The 20,235-nt window shown below is 39.8% G+C and overlaps 2 protein-coding genes across 2 annotated transcripts in view; one reads left to right on the forward strand and one right to left on the reverse strand.

The window, feature by feature from the left end:
* Positions 1–18,435, forward strand: part of LOC118374006 (lipopolysaccharide-responsive and beige-like anchor protein) — a 217,715-nt gene extending 199,280 nt beyond the window's left edge. The window contains exons 31-35 of the mRNA XM_052485235.1: positions 5,305–5,474; positions 14,758–14,830; positions 15,095–15,228; positions 17,876–17,937; positions 18,361–18,435. Coding sequence (XP_052341195.1) covers positions 5,305–5,474; positions 14,758–14,830; positions 15,095–15,228; positions 17,876–17,937; positions 18,361–18,435 — 514 coding nt within the window. The remainder of the gene's footprint in view (positions 1–5,304; positions 5,475–14,757; positions 14,831–15,094; positions 15,229–17,875; positions 17,938–18,360) is intronic.
* A 16-nt stretch (positions 18,436–18,451) lies between these two features.
* Positions 18,452–20,235, reverse strand: part of LOC118377924 (serine/threonine-protein kinase DCLK2-like) — a 95,995-nt gene continuing 94,211 nt past the window's right edge. Inside the window, exon 15 of the mRNA XM_052485236.1 lies at positions 18,452–18,459. Coding sequence (XP_052341196.1) covers positions 18,452–18,459 — 8 coding nt within the window. The remainder of the gene's footprint in view (positions 18,460–20,235) is intronic.

Here is a 20,235-nt window from a genome sequence, read left to right on the forward strand (position 1 = left end):
GGGCAGTGCCAGATATGTCTACTCTAAGTCATACCAGAAGGGAAAGGCAGTGCCAGATATGTCTAAAGTCATACCAGAAGGGAAAGGCAGTGCCAGATATGTCTACTCTAAGTCATACCAGAAGGGAAAGGCAGTGCCAGATATGTCTACTCTAAGTCATACCAGAAGGAAAAGGCAGTGCCAGATATGTCTACTCTAAGTCATACCAGAAGGGAAAGGCAGTGCCAGATATGTCTACTCTAAGTCATACCAGAAGGGAAAGGCAGTGCCAGATATGTCTACTCTAAGTCATACCAGAAGGAAAAGGCAGTGCCAGATATGTCTACTCTAAGTCATACCAGAAGGGAAAGGCAGTGCCAGATATGTCTACTCTAAGTCATACCAGAAGGAAAAGGCAGTGCCAGATATGTCTACTCTAAGTCATACCAGAAGGAAAAGGCAGTGCCAGATATGTCTACTCTAAGTCATACCAGAAGGGAAAGGCAGTGCCAGATATGTCTACTCTAAGTCATACCAGAAGGAAAAGGCAGTGCCAGATATGTCTACTCTAAGTCATACCAGAAGGGAAAGGCAGTGCCAGATATGTCTACTCTAAGTCATACCAGAAGGGAAAGGCAGTGCCAGATATGTCTACTCTAAGTCATACCAGAAGGAAAGGGCAGTGCCAGATATGTCTACTCTAAGTCATACCAGAAGGGAAAGGCAGTGCCAGATATGTCTACTCTAAGTCATACCAGAAGGGAAAGGCAGTGCCAGATATGTCTACTCTAAGTCATACCAGAAGGAAAAGGCAGTGCCAGATATGTCTACTCTAAGTCATACCAGAAGGGAAAGGCAGTGCCAGATATGTCTACTCTAAGTCATACCAGAAGGAAAAGGCAGTGCCAGATATGTCTACTCTAAGTCATACCAGAAGGGAAAGGCAGTGCCAGATATGTCTACTCTAAGTCATACCAGAAGGGGAAGGCAGTGCCAGATATGTCTACTCTAAGTCATACCAGAAGAGGAAGGCAGTGCCAGATATGTCTACTCTAAGTCATACCAGAAGGAAAAGGCAGTGCCAGATATGTCTACTCTAAGTCATACCAGAAGGAAAAGGCAGTGCCAGATATGTCTACTCTAAGTCATACCAGAAGGAAAAGGCAGTGCCAGATATGTCTACTCTAAGTCATACCAGAAGGGAAAGGCAGTGCCAGATATGTCTACTCTAAGTCATACCAGAAGGAAGGGCAGTGCCAGATATGTCTACTCTAAGTCATACCAGAAGGGAAAGGCAGTGCCAGATATGTCTACTCTAAGTCATACCAGAAGGGAAAGGCAGTGCCAGATATGTCTACTCTAAGTCATACCAGAAGGAAAAGGCAGTGCCAGATATGTCTACTCTAAGTCATACCAGAAGGGAAAGGCAGTGCCAGATATGTCTACTCTAAGTCATACCAGAAGGGAAAGGCAGTGCCAGATATGTCTACTCTAAGTCATACCAGAAGGAAAAGGCAGTGCCAGATATGTCTACTCTAAGTCATACCAGAAGGGAAAGGCAGTGCCAGATATCATGACTGTAAGTCGCTTTGGATAAAAGCGTCAGCTAAATGGCATATATTATATTATTATTATTATATATGTCTACTCTAAGTCATACCAGAAGGGAAAGGCAGTGCCAGATATGTCTACTCTAAGTCATACCAGAAGGGAAAGGCAGTGCCAGATTTGTCTACTCTAAGTCATACCAGAAGGGAAAGGCCTATCCAGTAAACCTGGCTGGTCAGATACTGACTAGATTGGATGGGAGTCACTAGTATCAGGGGTGGTGCTGATGTGAAGCACCCAGGGAGAGAGGTGTCGACAGCGAGAGACAGGAGAGACCTTGGACTGGTTCTCTGCACTGGTCATGAGTAAGAGAAGCCAGGCTATGTCAAGCCCATGGAGAGGTGTGTGTGTAGTGGTACAGGGTTGGGGTTCGGTGTTAGGTTCTCCATCTGTTCCCCAGCAACTCGGGCCTTTAAATTATTCAGTTATCGTTGAGCCCCACGCCCCTGTCGATTAATCAGCCGTCAGAGCAGGTGCTTGGCTGTTACTGTTAAACCCACGACCAGGAGAGGAGCTGGGAGAAGCAAAGCTCTGGGCTCTCTGGGCTTCGGGTTGTCAGGGCCTGAATAATTTAGAGGTTTTAACCAATAACCGGGCTCGCCGCCTTGTAAACACAAGCAATTTCATTAATCTGTGCTATTCTAAAGAGTTGAATTGAGGAATGTGCTTACAGGCTGAAAGTGTGAGTGAGAAAGTGAGCGCCTGTGTATAAAGTTACCGCTTAGCAAGCTAGGGTCCTGGAGAGTGATCCCATTTGATTGTTTGATCTACAAATAGGTTAAGTGTAAAGCAGAATAGGATAGTTGTTACCAACCACTGCGAAGGGACAGCGGTGGGTTTTTGACTGTGAGCCGAGGCTGATTAGCTAGTGTATTAATTCCTATTTCTTATGTCCTTTACTGTTCAGAACTAGGGCCATTAAGTAAGTGCCAAGGAGAAAGTTTACGTTTTTACAACCAAATAAAATGTCAATTTTTTTTATGTAAAGGGCATGTTATAGAAGAGTCCTCTTTTTTAAATGTGTGATTTCACTTGGTTTTGAGAAAGTTATCCCCCCCACAACGCCATACACGTCTTTCAATCCGCACTATATGGGCCACGTATTAACATTAGCGAAGGCTCTATAAACAAATCAGTCCTTTTAGAAATGGCAGAGCTCTGTGTAATAATGCAGGTCTTTTAGATGTTGCACGCATGAAATTGTGTCATTCTGAACTTTATCCGCACTGTTGTGGCACAAATCCAGGTCATTGGACCGAATATTGGATTTTTTTGTTGCCAAATCATCTGAAAGTATCTCAAATTGATTGTGAAGCCCAACAAAGTCACTTATAAATTATTTGGAAATGATGCACGAAAAATGCGAATCTCGGCCCCATGACATAAATGGGATTTGTGCCACAAATGCTAAAGTGTTAGCATGTGTAAACAATGCCAAGGAAACTTAACCAAAGTATGGATTGCTGTCATACCTTGTCCATAGAATGCTTACAGGGTAAGGAAATCCATGTAATTTGGGTGAACTGCCCCTTTTTAAGTCATATTAATGTCACAGATTCAACATTTGAACAGCAGATACAGCAGATACAGTACCACAATTATAGAGTGGCCATATTGGCAATAAACCTGTGATATGCTTGAAAATAGCCAGCAGAAGTTGATTCCTGTTCAATGATGGATTGGAAGGAATTTACAATATACATTATGGACATTAACCCTGTTCTAGAAACAAGACTACAACACCAAATAAGACAGCTACCATTGTGGAATACATTGTTTTCATTTGAGAAATTAGGCAACACACTCTTATCCAGAGGAACGTGCAATAAGTGCATTCAGCAGAAGTAGCTAAAACATTACCTGTATGTACTAAACAGTGTGTGTGAAGACAGTAGACTAAACCGTTGCTGGTATTTCTGCAGCCAGACTGTATCATCCTGCAGCATAGATCACAGCGGGGTCAGAACCAGTCAGTGTTTAACATCCAAAGTACCTTCAGCCTAATGTGTGTCATCTGCCGTCTTAAATCATCCAGGCCCTGCTTTGATACCAACGCCAGCTTTCTGTCTGCGGAGCTACTGAAGCCCAGTCAACATACTCCTCTCTGTGTGTGTTTCTGTGTGCATGTGTGTGTTTCTGTGTGTGTGTGTGTGTCTGTGTTTCTCTCTCTTTCTTTCTGTGTGTGCGTGTGCGTGTGCGTGTGTGTGTGTGCGTGTGTGTGTGTGTGTGTGTGTGTGTGTGTGTTTGACCAGTAGGTAGTGATTAGGCCATGCTCCCTCTGTGTCAGCACTGATAAGAAGGCCCAGGTCTACTTTGATAGGGCCACTGGCCTGTCAGGAAGCCTAGTTTAAACTGACAGCTTTATCCAGACGCTGTTTCCGCTCTCTTCCTGTAAGGATGTTATTGATAGGAGAGCACCAGGTCTCCTACAGCACTGGCCCCTAGGGAGAGGGATACACTGGTATTAGTAACCTGTGACTCAAGTAGTACACCAGACCACTATATGTTACGTATGGTAGTACACTAGAACCCATACTGTAGAGATACAGCATGATACAGCATTGGTCAGGGAAAGGGGGGATACCTCGTCATGTGTCTTCCGCGTTTAACCCAACCCCTCTGACTCAGAGAGGTGCGTGGGGCCTGCCTTAACCTACACCAGACCACTGTGTTATGGATGGGGGTAGACCAGGACCTCCAACACTGGCCCATAGTATACAGTGTAAACACATAGGGTCATTATAACGTCTACGTACCTTCTATCTATTTGTAGACGTTGAAGAGTGTCCTGGAGTGCTTTTTAACCAAAACAAACCTCCCTCCCCCTAACAAAAGCTCCAGCGGGACACAGAATGAATGGGCTTGCAGGCCGGATCCTGTCCGCGGGCCGCATGTTGCCCACCCCTAGTGTAACCTAAGGTATCCTAAGAGTAAAGTAGTTTACTACAGCTTCTGCTGTGGGTCTATGACCATGTCTGCCATCCATGTGTTTAAAATAACAGTAGAAGAGTAAAACCACTACAAAGGCTGTGTCCCAACTGTTGGCTCAAACCAAATGGGATGCATAGCAAGAACAATGTGCGGTAGCTTCTTTTCTTTGAGCTATATTGTGTAAGAAAGAGCAGGTTCATCTGCTGATACCTTTGAATGATCTATTCCTTCTAGCTTATCACCAAAATACATCAGATTTATCAGATTTATTTATCAGGAATTCCTGCTTTTCTGTCGTATGTGCTCCATTTGTCTCCGAGCCAGAATCTAGATTTGCCACATTTTGTTATGTTGTCGTGGTCACATCCCTAACAATGTATTGAAGCTTTAATATGATTTGTAATGGTGGATGGGCCCACTTTCCGCTAATAAATCACAATGTTTACTGACTTACTGAGTGAGTGCTGCAGGGAGCCAATCGATTTCAGGCAAGATGGATGCAGCCATTACTGAATATTCTGTGTCAGGGAAATAGGCCTCTAATGACTCTACTGACTAAATGGGATCCTGTACTGTTGTTTTCGCATGCTGCAGCCTGTGTCTTATCAATCACATCTCACTATGCATTATGCCTACTAAACTGACATCACTATTGTTTATATTCTAGAATGACAAAAGTTCTGTTCTTATGTCCTTAGTTAGTCAGATGTCTCAAGGAATGGATTTTAAATGTGTGTTTTAATAGTATTCAACACACATTTTCATATTTACTCTCATCTTTTACAGAAGCGTTCGGGTGGCGCCCAAGAAGGTGGGCGGGGCTCCGTCCCCAGGCTCCTCCACTCCTGTCCCATCAGCCACCGCTTCCGTGGCGGCTACCGGGACACCAGTCAACAACGTTGCCGTGGTTTCCACGGGCGATGCCTCCCAGAGCACCACCGCTGAGGCTGCAGCCGGTGAGTCCCAGACATTAGGAGGTATGTTAGGTGTCCCAGCAGTAAGGTTACCATGCTACGGAGACTGCACGTCAGAGCTGCATTGAAGAAGTAGTCAGTGACAACACCAAGAATTCCAGCTAGCCAAGCCCAAGGAAAATACCTGTCAAAAAACAGTCTTTTGGTATTTGCTTCATTAGACCACTGTTGATACAGTCCCGAAATGTTTTGCTTGTCTGCAGTGAAGTTTTCAAGATATTGAACTTTCAAAATACACAGTGTCACCGTATGATGCATTTTGCAGCTTATCTGACAGTAAAAGAGTCGTCTTATCCTCTTCCTAAAACCTGTGTTGATACCATAGTCCCTAATCAGCCTCCGTAAGCCTTCGCAGTACTTATATGTTAGGTTCCATAGATCAGTCCCTCAGTATAAGGCGGCAGGTAGCCTAGTGGTTAAGAACGTTGGGCCTGTAATCCCCGAGCCAGCTTGGTGAAAAATCTGCCGATGTGCCCTTGAGCAAGGCACTTAACCCTCATTGCTCATGTAAGTCACTCTGGATAAGAGTGTCTGCTAGATGAATAAAATGTAGGATAGTATTTCAGTGTGTCTTTCTAAATGTTCCCTCCACGCTGTGTAATCCAGTTAGCCTGGAACACAGCAGAGCAGGCAGACCGAGCAGCATTATTACAGGATTAGTGCGTTATCAGGGATCACTGTCAGACACTATATAGTACAGTACTCTGACTGCAGCCCTAATACGGACTTTTATTCGGTCTTAATGGGGTATTTATTTAGGTTTGGCTTAAATGTGATGATGCCATGTTTACATTAGGTAAAGAAGGAGTGATATTCTGTGTGTCATAGAACTAGGAATTATACAGTGTATATGAATGATAAATTATGCATAACAAGTTATAGAATCATAGATTAATGTATAAACTATATCAAGTCCACATGGTTTTCTATGCACCAGGCTCAGCTTAATAAAAGTGCTCAAATTTCTTTCAACTCAAGTAGAAGTCTTGTCTATTGAGTGGAGTAGGACTCCTTTAGTCCATGGTGACAGTCGGTAAACACTGGGCAGAAGACCTATTGACATTTCCTTTCATGTTCTGTGTGTGTGTGTGTGTGTGTGTGTGTGTGTGTGTGTGTGTGTGTGTGTGTTTTAGGTGGGAAATGTTTGCGTAAGTGTGTGTGTGCAGTTTGAGAGGAGTGTGTGTGAAAGGCGATAGAGTGTGTGTGTGTGTGGGTTTAAGGGGGGCCAGTGGGAGGATTAATGGAGATAAGTTAATTTACTCCTCCACTGTTTGAAGGAGCTACTTCATGTCCACCGGGAGCCTCTCAGCGGGCCACACAGCACAGTGGTGCTTAAAGACGGGGCCCCGTGTCCACACACACACATTCCAGTCCACAGCCTGTCATTCCCTAAGAGTTATCCCCGCTCTGAGACCTTCCCTTACTGCTGGGAAAACAAGCCCACCGAACACCAGAGGATTCGCCTCCATGTATTCTGCCGGGCATTATGGAATTTATGGGTGACAGTGAAATAGAATTTATTGCCAGATCAATCAAACGTTGTGCTTTGTAGACGTTATAGACTCGTGTGTCTCTGCCGCGAGGACGGTGTCGTAAAGCACCTGGAAGTCATTTCATGAATATGTGCCCAAAGCGATGAAAGCAAATGTGTTCATTAAAAAAAGTATACTTTTTTGCTTACTTTATATAAAATAATTTTCACTATTTACCGGAACATTTTCAAATTGTTCAGTCCAATATCAGCTCAAAAGGCAAACAAATCCTGTATGCATAGTGGTGTGTAAAAGGAAAACCCTGCTAATATCCATGCTGGTTTGCAAAAAAAAATCTGCATGAATATTCCCTGATGAATGTAGCATTAATTAGGCCATACATGAACAAAATGATCTGTGCCCAAGTGGAAGGAAGCTGTACGGAGGCAGCTCTACATCATCCACTATCTAACACCAGACAATTACACTACACTTATCCCACACACACATACATCCACCCATTCTGGAACATTAGAATGGAAACGCTCTGAAACCAGATTTATTGAGCCACTCGTTCCTTCAGTGCAGTAATGTATTGGTGTGGAGGAGGGCCAATGTATTGTCATATCCTGCTACCAGACTAGTAATGATACTAATACTGATAATGATACTAATAATGATAATAACACTAATAATGATACTGATACTAATAATGATACTGATAATGATACTGATGCTAATAATGATACTGATAATGATGCTAATAATGATTCTGAAACTAATAATGATACGGATACTGATGCTAATAATGATACTAATATTGATACTGATACTAATGCTAATAATGATACTCATACTACTAATGATACAAATTTTTTTATTTTTTTATTTTACCTTTATTTAACCAGGCAAGTCAGTTAAGAACAAATTCTTATTTTCAATGACGGCCTAGGAACAGTGGGTTAACTGCCTGTTCAGGGGCAGAACGACAGATTTTGTACCTTGTCAGCTCGGGGGTTCAAACTTGCAACCTTTCGGTTACTAGTCCAACGCTCTAACCACTAGGCTACCCTGCCGCCCCAAGGCTCAGCTAATACTAATACTAATACTGATACTGATACTAATAACGATACTGATACTAATAATGCTGATACTGATGCAAGTAATGATACTAATACTAATAATGATACTGATATTAATAATGATACTGATAATGATACTGATACTAATAATGATACTGATGCTAATAATGATACTGATGCTAATAATGATACTGATAATGATACTGATACTAATAATGATACTGATGCTAATAATGATACTGATGCTAATAATGATACTGATGCTAATAATGATACTGATGCTAATAATGATACTGATACTAATAATGATACTGATACTAATAATGATACTGATACTAATAATGATACTGATACTACTAATGATACTGATACTGATACGAATAATGATACGAATAATGATACTGATACTAATAATGATACTGATAATGATACTGATAATGATACTAATAATGATACTGATAATGATACTGATACTAATAATGATACTGATGCTAATAATGATACTGATGCTAATAATGATACTGATACTAATAATTATACTAATACTGAAACTGATACTAATAAGGATACTAATAATGGTACTGATACTAATAATGGTACTGATGCTAATAATGGTACTGATGCTAATAATGATACTAATAATGATACTGATAATGATACTGATGCTAATAATGATACTGATAATAATGCTAATACTGATACTAATAATGATACTGATACTAACAATGATACGGATACTAATAATGCTGATACTGACACTAATAATGCTGATACCGATACTAATAATGCTGATACTGATACTAATAATGATATCAGTAATGATAATGATACCACTAATGATACCAATAATCATAATGATACTGATAATGATGCTAATAATGATACTGATACTAATAATTATACTAATACTGATACTAATAAGGATACTAATACTAATAATGGTACTGATGCTAATACTGATACTAATAATGATACTGATGCTAATAATTATACAAATAATGATACTGCTACTAATAATGATACTGATACTAATAATGATACAGATACTAATAATGATACTGATGCTAATAATGATACTGTTGATGATACTGATGCTAATAATGATACTGATATTAATAATGATAAGGATACTAATAATGATACTGATACGAATAATGATACGGATACTAATAACGATACTGATACTAACAATGATACTGATACTAATAATGCTGATACTGATGCTAATAATGATACTAATAATGATACTGATAATGATACTGATACTTATGCTAATAATGGTACTGATGCTAATAATGATACTAATAATATGATACTGATACTAATAATGATGCTGATGCTAATAATGATATTGATACTAATAATGATACTAATACTGATACTAGTAATGATACTAATACTGATACTAATAATGATACTGATACTAATAATGATATTGATACTGATACGAATAATGATATGAATAATGATAATGATACTGATACTGATAATGATACTGATAATGATACTAATAATGATACTGATACTAATAATGATACTGATGCTAATAATGATACTGATACTAATAATTATACTAATACCGATACTGATACTAATAAGGATACTAATAATGGTACTGATACTAATAATGGTACTGATGCTAATAATGATACTGATACTGATACTAATAATGATACTGATAATGATACTGATGCTAATAATGATACTCATACTGATAATGATGCTAATACTGATACTGATACTAACAATGATACGGATACTAATTATGCTGATACGGATACTAATAATGCTGTTACGGATACTAATAATGCTGTTACGGATACTAATAATGCTGATACTGATACTAATAATGCTGATACTGATACTAATAATGCTGATACTGATACTAATAATGATACTGATACTAATAATGATACTGATATGAATAATGATACCAATAATGATACTAATAATCATAATGATACTGATAATGATGCTAATAATGATACTGATACTAATAATTATACTAATAATGATACTAATACTGATACTAATAAGGATACTAATAAGGATACTGATACTAATAATGGTACTGATGCTAATAATGATACTGTTAATCATACTGATGTGAATAATGATACTGATACTAATAATGATACGGATACTAATAACGATACTGATACTAACAATGATACTGATACTGATGCTAATAATGATACTGATGCTGATACTGATACTGATACAAATATTGATACTGATGCTAATAATGATACTGATAATGATACTAATACTGATACTAATAAGGATACTAATACTAATAATGGTACTGATGCTAATACTGATACTAATAATGATACTGATACTAATAATTATATTGTTAATGATACTGATGCTAATAATGATACTGATACTAATAATGATACAGATACTAATAATGATACAGATGCTAATAATGATACTGTTAATGATACCGATGCTAATAATGATACTGATATTAATAATGATACGGATACTAATAATGATACTGATACAAATAATGATACGGATACTAATAACGATACTGATACTAACAATGATACTGATACTAATAATGCTGATACTGATGCTAATAATGATACTAATAATGATACTGATAATGATACTGATACTTATGCTAATAATGATACTGATGCTGATACTGATACTAATAATGATACTGATGCTAATAATGATACTGATGCTAATAATGATACTAATATTGATATTATTATATTTTTATTATTATACTAATACTGATACTAATAATGATACTGATACTAATAATGATACTGATACTAATAATGATACTGATACTGATACGAATAATGATACGAATAATGATACTGATACTAATAATGATACTGATAATGATACTAATAATGATACTGATACTAATAATGATACTGATACTAATGATTATACTGATACTGATAATTATATGAATACTGATACTGATACTAATGAGGATACTAATAATTGTACTGATACTAATAATGGTACTGATGCTAATAATGATACTGATACTAATAATGATACTGATAATGATACTGATGCTAATAATGATACTTATACTGATAATGATGCTAATACTGATACTGATACTAACAATGATACGGATACTAATTATGCTGATACTGATACTAACAATGATACGGATACTAATAATGCTGATACTGACACTAATAATGCTGATACCGATACTAATAATGCTGATACCGATACTAATAATGCTGATACTGATACTAATAATGATACTGATACTAATAATGATACCAATAATGATACTAATAATGATATCAGTAATGATAATGATACCACTAATGATACCAATAATCATAATGATACTGATAATGATGCTAATAATGATACTGATACTAATAATTATACTAATACTGATACTAATAAGGATACTAATACTAATAATGGTACTGATGCTAATAATGATGCTAATAATGATACTGTTAATCATACTGATGCGAATAATGATACTGATACTAATAATTATACAGATACTAATAACGATACTGATACTAACAATGATACTAATAATGATACTGATAATGATACTGATACTGATGCTAATAATGATGCTGTTACTGATACGGATACAAATATTGATACTGATGCTAATAATGATACTGATAATGATACTAATAATGATACTAATACTGATACTAATAATGATACTGATGCTAATAATGATACTGATACGAATAATGATACTGATACGAATAATGATATGAATAATGATAATGATACTGATACTGATAATGATACTGATAATGATACTAATAATGATACTGATACTAATAATGATACTGATGCTAATAATGATACTGATACTAATAATTATACTAATACTGATACTAATAAGGATACTAATAATGGTACTGATACTAATAATGGTACTGATGCTAATAATGATACTAATAATGATACTGATACTAATAATGATGCTGATACTAATAATGATACTGATGCTAATAATGATACTGATACTGATAATGATGCTAATACTGATATTAATAATGATACCAATAATGATACTAATAATCATAATGATACTGATAATGATGCTAATAATGATACTGATACTAATAATTATACTAATAATGATACTGATACTAATAAGGATACTAATAAGGATACTGATACTAATAATGGTACTGATGCTAATAATGATGCTAATAATGATACTGTTAATCATACTGATGCGAATAATGATACTGATACTAATAATGATACGGATACTAATAACGATACTGATACTAACAATGATACTAATAATGATACTGATACTGATAATGATACTGATACTGATGCTAATAATGATACTGATACAAATATTGATACTGATACAAATATTGATACTGATGCTAATAATGATACTAATAATGATACTAATAATGATACTAATACTGATACTAATAATGATACTGATGCTAATAATGATACTGATGTGAATAATGATACTGATACTAATAATGATACGGATACTAATAACGATACTGATACTAACAATGATACTAATAATGATACTGATAATGATACTGATACTGATGCTAATAATGATACTGATGCTGATACTGATACTGATACAAATATTGATACTGATGCTAATAATGATACTAATAATGATACTAATACTGATACTAATAATGATACGGATGCTAATAATGATACTGATACAAATAATGATACTGATACTAATAATGATACTGATAATGATACTAATAATGATACTAATACTGATACTAATAATGATACTGATACTAATAATGCTACTGATGCAAATAATGATACTGATGCTAATAATGATAATGATACTGATACTAATTATACTAATACGGATACTAATAAGGATACTAATAAGGATACTAATAAGGATACTGATACTAATAATGGTACTGATGCTAATAATGATACTAATAATATGATACTGATACTAATAATGATGCTGATGCTAATAATGATATTGATACTAATAATGATACTAATACTGATACTAGTAATGATACTAATACTGATACTAATAATGATACTGATACTAATAATGATATTGATACTAATAATGCTGATACCGATACTAATACTAATAATGATACTGATGCTAATAATGGTACCAATAATGATATCAGTAATGATAATGATACTAATACTAATTTTAATTTAACCTTTATTTTACTAGGCATGTCAGTTAAGAACATATTCTTATTTTCAATGATGGCCTAGGAACAGTGGGTTGATTACCTGTTCAGGGGCAGAACGACAGATTTATACCTTGTCAGCTCGGGGATTCGAACTTGCAACCTTTTGGTTACTAGTCCAACGCTCTAACCACTAGGCTACCCTGCCGCCCGATAATGCTAATGATACTAATAAGGATACTAATACTAATAATGGTACTGATGCTAATACTGATACTAATAATGATACTGATGCTAATAATTATACAAATAATGATACTGCTACTAATAATGATACTGATACTGATGCTGATAATGATACTAATGATAATTATAATGATACTAATAATGCTACTGATACTAATAATGCTGATACTAATAATGCTGATACTGATACTAATAATAATACTGATGCTAATAATGATACTAATAATGATACTAATAATGACACTGATACAAATAATGATATTCATAACGATACTGATACTAATAATGATACTGATACTAATAATGATACTCATAACGATAATGCTACTAGTAATGATACTGATACTAATAATGATACTGATGCCAATAATGATACTGATACTAACCATGATACGAATAATGATACTGATGGTAATAATGATACTAATAATAATACTGATTCTGATAATGATGCTAATAATGATACTAATAATGATACTAATAATGATAGTAATAATGATAGTAATAATGATGCTAATAATTATACTAATAATGATACTGATGCTAATAATGATACTGATACTAATAATGATACTAATACTTATAATGATACTCATAACGATACTGCTACTAGTAATGATACTGATATTAATAATGATACTGATGCTAATAATGCTGTTACTGATGCTAATAATGCTCTTACTGATGCTAATAATGCTGTTACTGATGCTAATAATGCTGTTACTGATGCTAATAATGCTGTTACTGATGCTAATAATGATACTGATACCAATAATGATACTGATACTAATAATGATACTGATACTAATCATGATACGAATAATGATACTGATACTAATCATGATACGAATAATGATACTGATGGTAATAATGATACTAATAATAATACTGATGCTAATAATGATACTGATGCTAATAATGATACTGATACTAATAATGATACTGATAATGATGCTAATAATGATACTGATACTAATGATGATACCGATACTAATAATGATACTAACGATACCGATACTGATAACGATGCTAATAATGATACTAATAATGATACCAATACTGATAATGATGCTAATAATGATAGTAATAATGATGATGATACTGATGCTAATAATGATACTGATAATGATACTAATAATGAACCACTGGATTATCTCCAGAAACCACATTTATACTCCACTCCTTTCTTTATGTAGAAATGTATTGAGGTGGATGAGGGAGGTGTGTGTGTGTGTGTGTGTGTGTATGCTCTTCTGTTCGTGTGTGTCTACTGTCCTGTCTTGCTCCCAGACTAATAATGAGGCTCTCTGGTTTCTACCAGGATCAGCCAGCGCCAACCTGCCATCTGTCCCCACGCTGTCCCCAATGACCCGGGACACAGCCCCCAGTATGAGGTGATACATCACACACACACTCTCTCTCTCTCTCTCTCTCTCTCTCTCTCTCTCTCTCTCTCTCTCTCACACACACTCTTAATTTTTCTCTATTTGTGTTGTGATGTTCGACTGTATTCTGTAGTGGTTTTATCTGCTGCTTTGTGGATCAATTTCAGTTATAAAGTCTCCTCTATGCAATTTAATATTCTATTCTACATATTTGCCTGGTGTAAACACGTAATGTGCATGTGTTTGAATATGAGTGTCTCATCTTCCCCTCAGTATCTCAGAGAGACTGGAGCATGCTCTGGATAAGGCTGCCCCCCTACTGAGAGAGATCTTTGTGGACTTTGCCCCCTTCCTCTCTCGCACCCTGCTGGGTAGTCACGGACAGGAGCTCCTCATCGAGGGCACCAGTAAGTACCCGTCTAGAGAGCATCAAGGACCACATGGATTCCCACACAAACATACATCAGCAGATGTCACAAAGTCCTTACACACACACTACATTATAATGATATCAAACTCGTCTTTTCTATGGACCACTTATCTCAATAAAAGGTTTCTCTAGATTTCCGACCTGACTGTCAATGATCTGAGGGCTAAACTTACCATCCCACCCTCAGACACAGCCACACTAGTATACACACTGCAGAATTACGGGCCATTTCACACGCTTCTTCATCTAAACAGCACTAACACAGGCCCTTTGGTAATGACATCAAGGCTGGTAAAGGCCTCAGTAGAGTGGATCAGTTTTAACTAACTGATTGTAGCTGTGCTGCGGTACAGTGAGGGGAGGGGCAGGTCCTAGAGGCCTGGGTCAGGGGTCAGCCCACTAATGGGAGTGTTTGGGATGTCTACTGCCACCAAACAAAATGGAAAGTTGATTGATAGCTGCAGGGGGATGGGGGGGGAGGGGTTAGGGATTTGTGTGTGTGTCTGAGAGTGCGGGGGGATTATGTGTGTGTATCCATACATACGTGTGTGCGTTGGCGTGCATAGACTAGAGTAACTGAGAATGCAGAGGTCCCTTTTCCTCTCTGCATATGAAATGACCCCTGGCCACTCCACTGCCCCCACCCACTGCCCCCCTCTTCCCCTCAGACCTTCCACCACTATAGGATCAATGAGACATATGCTGAACCACGTCTCAGCCTGTAATACAAGGCCCAATATGTATTAGTTTACAGTAACATCATGTCCACTCATTAGGCCACATCAATACTACTCTGTCCCCACGCAGATGTCGCCGGATTAGGTACTTATAGTCAGATTGTGTTTGTGTGTGGGTTCATTGGAGCGTGCACACACTACTACACACGTCTACATTTTTACTGAAGAAGGCAGCCAAAATGGTTGTCATGGCAGTGAGCTTGTATTTTAGTTTAAACTTTCATTCTCTCCTTGTCTCTCTATCCCCCCTCTCTCTCGCTTTCTCTCTCGCTTTCTCTCTCGCTTTCTCTCTCGCTTTCTCTCTCGCTTTCTCTCGCTTTCTCTCTCCCTCTTTCTCCACGTCCTCTCTCTCCACGTCCTCTCTCTCTCCACGTCCTCTCTCTCTCCACGTCCTCTCTCTCTCCACGTCCTCTCTCTCTCCACGTCCCCTCTCTCTCTCCACGTCCTCTCTCTCTCCACGTCCTCTCTCTCTCCACGTCCTCTCTCTCTCCACGTCCTCTCTCTCTCTCCACGTCCTCTCTCTCTCTCCACGTCCTCTCTCTCTCTCTCTCCACGTCCTCTCTCTCTCTCTCTCCACGTCCTCTCTCTCTCTCCACGTCCTCTCTCTCTCTCTCTCTTCCTCCTCTCTCTCTCTCCCTCCACGTCCCTCTCTCTCTCTCTCCTCCTCTCTCTCTCTCTCTCACGTCCTCTCTCTCTCTCTCTCCACGTCCTCCTCTCTCTCTCTCTCCACGTCCTCTCTCTCTCTCTCTCTCTCTCTCTCTCTCTCCTCCACGTCCTCTCTCTCTCTCTCTCCTCTCTCTCTCTCCACGTCCTCTCTCTCTCTCTCTCGTCCTCTCTCTCTCTCACGTCCCTCTCTCTCTCTCCACGTCCTCTCTCTCTCCACGTCCTCTCTCTCTCGCCACTCCTCTCTCTCTCCACTCTCTCTCTCTCTCTCTCCCGTCCTCTCTCTCTCTCTCTCTCTCCTCTCTCTCTCTCTCTCTCTCCTCTCTCTCTCTCCACGTCCTCTCTCTCTCTCCACGTCCCTCTCTCTCTCTCCACTCCTCTCTCTCTCTCCACGTCCCTCTCTCTCTCTCTCCACGTCCTCTCTCTCTCTCTCTCTCTCTCTCTCTCTCTCTCTCTCTCTCTCTCTCTCTCTCTCCACTCTCTCTCTCTCTCTCTCTCTCTCTCTCTCTCTCTCTCTCTCTCTCTCTCTCTCTCTCTCTCTCTCTCTCTCTCTCCACGTCCTCTCTCTCTCTCTCTCTCCTCTCTCTCTCTCTCTCTCTCTCTCTCTCTCTCTCTCTCTCCACGTCTCTCTCTCTCTCTCTCTCTCTCTCTCTCTCTCTCTCACATCCTCTCTCTCTCTCTCTCTCTCTCTCTCTCTCTCTCTCTCTCTCTCTCTCTCTCTCTCTCCACGTCCTCTCTCGCTCTCTCTCTCTCCTCTCTCTCTCTCTCTCTCTCTCTCTCTCTCACATCCTCTCTCTCGCTCTCTCTCCACATCCTCTCTCTCTCTCTCTCTCTCTCTCTCTCCTCTCTTCTCTCGCTCTCTCTCCACATCCTCTCTCGCTCTCTCTCTCTCTCTCTCTTGCTCTCTCCACATCCTCTCTCGCTCTCTCTCTCTCCTCTCTCTCTGTCTCTCTCTCTCTCTCTCTCTCTCTCTCTCTCAACTCTCTCTCTCTCTCTCTCCACTCTCCTCTCTCTCTCCTTCTCTCTCTCTCCTCTCTCTTTCTTTCTTTCTTTCTTTCTCTTCTTTCTTTCTTTCTCTCTCTTCTTCTCTCTCTCTCTTTCTTTCTCTCTTTCTTTCTCTCTTCTCTCCACTCTCTTTCGCCTTCTCTCTTTCTCTCTCTTTCTTTCTTTCTTTCTTTCTTTCTTTCTTTCCTTCTTTCCTTCTTTCTTTCTTTCTTTCTCCAGGTCTGATGTGTATGAAGTCCAGCAGTTCGGTGGTAGAGCTGGTCATGCTGCTCTGTTCTCAGGCAAGTCTTCCATCTTTGTCTCTTTACCTCCACCTCTCTCTTTCCTTCCCTCCCTCTCACTCCCTCCTCTTCACCCCATCTGAGTTATCGTCCCTATCTTCCTCACCTTGAGTGCAGTAACTCCAGGATGGAGAGATGGAGGAACCATCTCTTCCTATCTCTCCTCCTCAGCTCCCCTCAGGCCATTCCAGAGTCACCCCAATCTCTCGTTCCCTTTCTCCAAACGAGAGAGAAGGCATCTTTAATGACCGCTGATATTGGCATTAAGGTCAAGGGTTCCCGACCTGTCCGTCCACCTTTGACCCTGGTGGCCCTCAGCGTTCCTCTGTGGCTGGGGCCAACCTGATGTGGAGGGGAAATGCTGCTTTGCATTGATTCCGGTTAGCAGCTTCCCCTTCTGTTTGGTTGTTTTTTGTGTCCAAGTTTATTCAGTGCCGTGCTGATCGAGGATTCATGAATCCAGATGAAGGAATCATAGCAGGTGTGGTGCAGCAGTAGATCAATGGGCTGGGTGTCAATAAACTGGAGATATATCACACAGCTAATGGTGGGGAGCAGGGATCAGGGAGAGGCCATGGTCTGCTGGTCCTGACTGGACATTTACATGTATTAATACACTGCACACACACTCAGGCAGGCACACACACAGGTAAGCGCACACACGTATGCATTCACACACACGCACACGCACACGCACACACACACACAGAAATACACAGAAATACACAAATACACTCACACCCCCACAGTGCAGAGACACACTCACACCCCCACAGTGCAGAGACACACTCACACCCCCACAGTGCAGAGACACACTCACACCCCCACAGTGCAGAGACACACTCACACCCCCACAGTGCAGAGACACACACACACCCCCACAGTGCAGAGACACACACACACCCCCACAGTGCAGAGACACACACACCCCCACAGTGCAGAGACACACACACACCCCCACAGTGCAGAGACACACACACCCCCACAGTGCAGAGACACACTCACACCCCACAGTGCAGAGACACACTCACACCCCCACAGTGCAGAGACACACTCACACCCCCCAGTGCACAGACACACTCACACCCCCACAGTGCAGAGACACACTCACACCCCCACACACACCCCCACAGTGCAGAGACACACTCACACCCCCACAGTGCAGAGACACACTCACACCCCACAGTGCAGAGACACACTCACACCCCCACAGTGCAGAGACACACTCACACCCCCACAGTGCAGAGACACACACACACCCCCACAGTGCAGAGACACACTCACACCCCCACAGTGCAGAGACACACTCACACCCCCACAGTGCAGAGACACACACACCCCCACAGTGCAGAGACACACACACACCCCCACAGTGCAGACACACTCACACCCCCACAGTGCAGAGACACACACACACCCCCACAGTGCAGAGACACACACACACCCCCACAGTGCAGAGACACACACACACCACCAAAGATGCAGGATAATAACTAATTCCCTGCTGGGCCTTGTTTGTTAGCAGAAGAGGGGTTTCCTATTTAAAACACCACAAAAAACTGAAAACACAATTGATTAATGACACCTCTCTCTCAGACCGCACTGCGCTTTTTAAAAATCTGTTTTATTTTAAAAAGAAACACCGCCTTTCCTCTGCCTTTTTCCTCCTCCTCCCCTTTTCCTCCCCTCCATCCCATTTACTTCCCATTATTCACTTCACTTGTTCTCCAAAAGAGAGGTAATCTAGAGAGATTACACATCCGTTCTGGTGTCACCGGGGCAGTGTGGATGTGGGCTAGCGGGGCGCGGGGACGTCGGGGAGGGGAAGTGAACCCTAGCGGTTCTGGAGAGAGAGAGGGAGGGAGTGGAGAATAAATGACATGCTCTAATGCCCCTATTTGTCATATCTGTCAGGGTGTTGTTTAATGCTAATATAATCAAAGGCAGAATCTGGTGATTGCCGACCGAGAGAAAGAGGGCCCCTGGCCCCCAGTCCCACTGGTCTCTCTCTTTTTCTCTGAAGCATTATGACTTTCTCTCTCTCTATGGGAAAAGCGAACGGTCCAAGATGGCGTTGATTGCTTCAGTAAATCATCCAACCAAATTCTCTCACAGCCGAAGCAAATGTAATTGTGTTGTTGTGTAGACGGGAGTGGGGTGTTGGGGAGTATGGTGATATGATCTACCTTGATGAGGAGAGAGAGGGACCGGGGCTCAGAGAGAGAGAGGGACCGGGGCTCAGAGAGAGAGAGAGGGACCGGGGCTCAGAGAGAGAGAGGGAACGGGGCTCAGAGAGAG

This window comes from Oncorhynchus keta, chromosome 29 (genome assembly GCF_023373465.1).
Source record: "Oncorhynchus keta strain PuntledgeMale-10-30-2019 chromosome 29, Oket_V2, whole genome shotgun sequence".
In the NCBI taxonomy this organism is placed as follows: Eukaryota; Metazoa; Chordata; class Actinopteri; order Salmoniformes; family Salmonidae; genus Oncorhynchus; species Oncorhynchus keta.